Here is a 5,561-nt window from a genome sequence, read left to right on the forward strand (position 1 = left end):
AATGGAAATAGATCGATATATCATTTGAAGAAATTGTACTATATATATAGGACCATTGTAGATTTGTAGTGGATTGTATTTAACTACTCTAACAGTAGTGAGAACATAAGAAAGTAAGGATGTATGAAGCTGTTAAGTAGAATTTAAATCAAATCTAATTTTAGTAAAAACATAATAAAACAACGATATATGAATTGTGAAGAGTATGCACCAACTAATAAGATGATCTATGATTAAACCACGGATATTAAAACAATTTCAAACTAGGCCGGATGAAGAACGTTTTTATATCCAAATCGTAGATCTCGACAAATATGTAAGATTGTAATTGACAACTTTTCAACTTGAAGCCACTTCGATTTTAAAATAGTTATGCACAGATTCATCCAAGGAGGACAAAAATGAATAAACTCTGCAATGCTATCAGTAATGAAGCATAGGTGGGATGCTAAGGAGGGACTCCATGAGGGTGGAGGGGTCATTGGTCTTAAAACTTGCAAATTGTAAGGGCCTGTATTTTGCGTGAAAACTGGTGACTTGTGAAGTTGTGATGCCGGACTGCATGGGAGTGGCTCGGCGGAGGCCTCCACCTGTAGGTTGATTTAAATTTCTAATTTATCGACGTCTAGATACCAGTACTGCTAGATACTGACTTTCTGGCCCCTCAGTATTCCAGCCTCTAGCCATGAAAAATAGCAATTTTCTGTCACGGCTAATAATCCACGGTAAAAGAAAGTAGTATATATGTATATCATCCCTGATGGAGAAGCTCTCGCATTTGTTAAACGATGAGGGTTACAAGCGGTGGGTAACGAGGCTCTATGTAGTTGTGATTTCTTGTTTCATTGTTATAATCCTTTTTATGTTTTGGTGCGGGTGAAAATAATCCTTTGGTTCTCTGACCAGTTCTAATTAAATGAGTGGTCTAGTTAGATCCTGTTTTGCTCGAGGCACCCACACACAGGACATACGGAATTAATTTTGGATGTACAAATAATGCAATTTTATAATCTGCATGTACTTTATACTGAATTTTATTGTCTATGGATTTGAATAATGATGAAGAAAACAAATTCTCATTGTCACGCTCGGAATGAAGACATTCCTTTGATCTTCGGTTAGGAACGAGATTATACTATATATATATATAGGTTTTATAATCGCCTGTAATCAGCCGTACAGCCCAGCACCTTTCTATATTGAGCCAACAAATTGTGCTACTTGCAAGTAAGCTATACTTTGGTCAGAGATGTCGATATTTCTGAATACCAAGTAGGCAAGTACAGGCAAGAAATAGAAATAATCCATCAATGAATGCAATAAAAAAGAAAGTACAAGTGAACATGAGATTAAACAAGTGAAGTAATGAATATACACGTGTGATGAATTTATGGATTTGTTGGTAACCCCAGCTGGTGACTCTGGTGGCTCAAGATTATTGCTGTGTTCAATAAACAATTAGCCTCATTTCTAGCGTGACACTGACTGGCCAAGGTCTTGTCTTTTCTGCGTCTCAGTTAGACCTGTTCTATGTTTTCTCTGCGGCAAAGTGACAGTTTTTTATGCTAGAGGCTATATATTGGTCTTTTCAGCCATCTTCTTCTTCTCATAAATTTTGGTTTATAAAGGAAACTCCATCCCGTGAGACTAGAGAGGCTTGTGTCCGAGAGAGAGGACTAGTCAGCCAGCCAGCCTACAAATGAAGGGTAGCTCCATCAGTGAGGAAGAGCTGGGTGGTCTTCTTCCTCTTCTCCATGGCAGCCTTTTACAGGTCACTACTTACCCTTGTCTCGATTCTCCGAATTCATTATCAGTAGCAAAACTTTGGCAGATTGGCAGCACTGGGGGTGGCCGTCGGACAGACAGGTGTGGCTTGGAGCACGCAAGCATGGAGTCCTAGCCTGTACATCGTTCAGCCCATACTACCATACCAAGTAAATGCGGCCACATCCAGCAGCATATGATTCCATGTGTCACAACGACGTAGCTGCTACTGCTACTCGTGCTTGCAGCCACGCAGCTTGTGACGATGCGAGTGTGTATCCGACTGGGCGCGATAAGATCATAAGAAACAGCTCTGCTGCATCGATTGGCGCCTATGCCAAGGCAGCAGCAAGATGGCAGCCTTCTTGCGGTCAAGCTTCTTATCAGCCGAGGAGGTCTTCAGCGGCTGCCTGCTGGTCGCCGGTGACCTGCAACCTCCACGAGGTAGCGGAGGAAGCCATCATGGCAGCAACTCCGATCCGCTGATGTCGCCGGTAACGGGCCCCTATATTTTCTTCCCATGTTGCCCTGCCGGTGTCCAGTCCACATCTCTTTTCGCTTTTGCTTAGGAATTAGGGCAACAACATTGCAGGCTGGCCGTGACACTAGCTGGAGGCAAATTAGAATTCCATGTCATCGTTACAGTGCCATGTGGAAGGTGACGTGGCATCAATATATGAAAGCTGATCGATTGACAATTTGTTTGGTTTCAAATAGCTAGAGGAAATTAAAGACGTGCTTTCGGAAGAATCTGAATCCGTTCCATGTCTCAAAAAAGAGATATATGGATTTGAAGCAACAAGAGTATGGTCGATGTAGTACCAAACATATAGTTTCAATTTATCCGCATTATGAAACGATAATCGGCACTACTGATGAGATGTTCAAAGCCCAAAATAGTACAAATATACAAATAGTCTGCACCAAATTAAATGGCTGTCTTGAAGTGGACAGGCAATGCTAATTGGATTTCATTTCTCTAATCATACATTGCAGGACTACGCATCGATATCATATACTTGCAATGGATCTGTTGATATCAGAGGCAATCCAGCATCTAAAAACCATACTGGAAAATGGAGGGCCTGCTACTCGATTCTAGGTAATCAGAGTAGCTGATATCTCGCCCTTTCTGGGCTTGTGGCATCCAAAAGTGCCATGTGCATCACTTTTTCCCCTCTATATATATTCTAGCATTACTGTAGGATGTATAAATTCTTTGATTCTCTGACTCTTTCTCTTTACAGGTGGTGAATTTTGTGGAGCATTAGCGTACTATGGAGTTGGGACAAACCTGGTGAGCTACCTTACCAAGGTGCAGCAGCAAAGCAACGTTGCTGCAGCGAGCAATATTGCTTCCTGGCAAGGCACCTGCTATCTTAGTCCCCTTCTTGGAGCATTCTTGGCAGATTCATATTGGGGAAGACACCGAACAATCGTGATTTCTCTGACAACTTTTACAATCGTAAGTGTAGGCATTTCCCAATAATCTTTGCAATTCGCATGCATGTCCATGGCATGCTCGGGTGTAGGCCTTCCTTTTTCTCTTAAACATCGTCATGCTCGGGTGTTTCAACATTTCTTTTGTGAGTTAGATGTTCAATTTGGCAGCACCTATGTTCTTTTGAATTCAATTTTGAACTGGACTCATGATTTCCTATTTTTGTATGCAGGGAATGATTTTACTGACGCTTTCTGCCATTGCTCCAGCAAGCATTCATCCAGTTGTGATTTCACTTCAGCATGCCTTGCCTTTTCTGGGCCTATTCTTGACTGCTCTGGGCTTAGGTGGCATCTGGCCATGTGTTCCCACATTTGGAGCTGATCAATTTGATGATACCGATGGGGCAGAGAAGGTGCAGAAGGAGATCTACTACAACTGGTACTACTTTGCCGTCAATGGTGGTTTCTTCTTCGCAAGCACGGTGCTAGTGTGGGTTCAGGACAACTGCGGTTGGGGATTGGGTTTCGGGATCCCTACATTGTTTTCAGTGATTGGAATTATTGGATTCCTTGCCAGTATGAAGCTATACAGGTATCAGAAACCGGGAGGAAGCGCGCTTACTAGGATTTGCCAGGTTGTGGTTGCAATGACTCGCAAGATCAATGTTGATGTGCCGAATGATAGCTCTCTTCTGTATGAAATTCCAGGAAAGGAATCAGCAATTGTCGGGAGCAGGAAGCTGATGCACACTGATGGACTAAGGTTTGGTGAACACAATATTCCGTCCATCTAGTACTTTTCTCCATTCTAAATTTCAAAATCATATACATTTTCTCTATGGTTCTAATACTTTTGAATGATTGTGGTGTTCAGCTTCTTCGATCGAGCTGCCACCATCACTTCCTCTGATGAAAAGTTTCTTGACTCACCAAATCCATGGAAGCTTTGCACCGTTACCCAAGTGGAGGAGCTGAAGGTCTTGGCAAGAATGCTGCCTGTCCTTCTAGCTGGCATAATCTTTAACACAGCTGAAGCATTCTTCCCTCTGTTCATTGAACAAGGAGAGGTCATGGATAACCGCATCGATAGTTTCTTAATACCTCCCGCCTCTCTTACAGCCTTCAACTGCCTCTGCATTATCATCCTGGCCCCACTGTACAACAAGGTTCTCATGCCTATGGTGAGCAGGATCACTGGTACCAAGCGAGGGCTGTCGGAGCTACAACGCATCGGTGTTGGTATGGTTTTCGCAATCCTATCACTGTTTTCAGCTGCAATAGTTGAGATGGTGCGTCTAGACATCGCAAAGAAGAAAGATCTAGTGTCCCAGAGTGCTTTGGTTCCAATGAATATACTGTGGCAGGCACCACAATACTTCTTTGTAGGTGTGGCAAAGGTGTTTAGCGTGGTTGGTTTCATCGAATTCGCCTATGAGCAGTCACCAGATGCCATGAGAAGCTTATGCCAAGCTTGCTCTCTCATCATGGTCACACTTGGGAGCTACCTTGTGTCTGTTATGTTAAAGTTTATCAATTCAATAACAGAGGGAAGTGGGAGCCATGGCTGGATCCCAGTGAACCTCAACGAAGGGCGTCTTGATCAGTTATTCTGGTTGATGGCAGGATTGCATCTGCTGAACCTTCTTGCATTTACCTATTGTGCCATGAGGTACAAGCGCAAAATAGCTACATAAGTCTTGAGGGTAAGTAGGGTTGCTGAAGTACTATGTTAAGTTATGACATTTGTGCTATTTGCTATAAGAAATGTTCCGGAAAAAAGGTCTATTTTGAAATATTTAATGAACTAGTGGAATTGGTTTGAAAATTTACTCTTGCGTCAGGAGAGTCATTCATTGAAATTTTATTTGATCCCTTCTTGTCTTCATGAAAATTGAGTGCACGTTTTGTTCACTCCAGGTGTTTCACTAAAAGGCACATAACTTTCTTGCTTGTCTTCTGAAAAAAAAGAACAGGAATCTGGATATAAGTATGTATTATCAATCGCCTCGATTGCAGACTTGAACTACTGTTCAAACTATTTTAAAATATCATTCAAAATAAAAGATAAGTTTTGTAGGTTTACCTCAGGCATAGATCCAATGACCTTTACCTACTTGAATTAGTCATTTCTTCTACAACAACATGTTGGGGGAAATCTAATTTTCAGGAGGCATAAATACTAATTTGTGTGCAACACATAACAAAAAAGATTTCATGTTCTCAATATGCGCAGCAGAAAAGCAGAGCAAGGTGAACTTACTAATATCAGGAGAAAGCACAGAGGCAGCTGATGCATATCCCACCGTGTTCGCCTAGCAATAACGGTACAAAAGCAAAAGTAATCAAGAATAGGG

At 41.9% G+C, this 5,561-nt stretch overlaps 1 protein-coding gene across 2 annotated transcripts; it reads left to right on the forward strand.

Annotated features, from left to right (window-relative positions):
• The first annotated feature begins 1,633 nt into the window (after nucleotides 1-1,633).
• LOC112876685 (protein NRT1/ PTR FAMILY 8.3-like) lies at nucleotides 1,634-5,032 on the forward strand. 2 transcript variants are annotated; one of them, XM_025940850.1, is made up of 6 exons: nucleotides 1,658-1,771; nucleotides 1,832-2,258; nucleotides 2,761-2,866; nucleotides 3,012-3,229; nucleotides 3,438-3,970; nucleotides 4,082-5,032. In XM_025940850.1, exons 2-6 carry the CDS (start codon nucleotides 2,118-2,120, stop codon nucleotides 4,899-4,901), a joined length of 1,818 nt encoding a protein of 605 aa, XP_025796635.1. In that variant the 5' UTR covers nucleotides 1,658-1,771; nucleotides 1,832-2,117; the 3' UTR covers nucleotides 4,902-5,032. The 2 variants fall into 2 exon arrangements, with proteins under 2 accessions (XP_025796636.1, XP_025796635.1); XM_025940851.1 differs by lacking the exon at nucleotides 1,832-2,258 and having other exon boundaries at nucleotides 1,634-1,771.
• Nucleotides 5,033-5,561: the final 529 nt, after the last annotated feature.

Source organism: Panicum hallii, chromosome 9 (genome assembly GCF_002211085.1).
Source record: "Panicum hallii strain FIL2 chromosome 9, PHallii_v3.1, whole genome shotgun sequence".
Lineage (NCBI taxonomy): Eukaryota > Viridiplantae > Streptophyta > Magnoliopsida > Poales > Poaceae > Panicum > Panicum hallii.

Bases quoted from the DNA above. Each gene is read 5' to 3' on its own strand.
- LOC112876685 (XM_025940850.1), top strand. From the start codon at position 2,118: ATGGCAGCCTTCTTGCGGTCAAGCTTCTTATCAGCCGAGGAGGTCTTC. The intron at 3,230-3,437 runs GTAAGTGTAGGC...TTTTGTATGCAG, and splicing joins CTCTGACAACTTTTACAATC to GGAATGATTTTACTGACGCT. The intron at 3,971-4,081 runs GTTTGGTGAACA...TGTGGTGTTCAG, and splicing joins ATGCACACTGATGGACTAAG to CTTCTTCGATCGAGCTGCCA.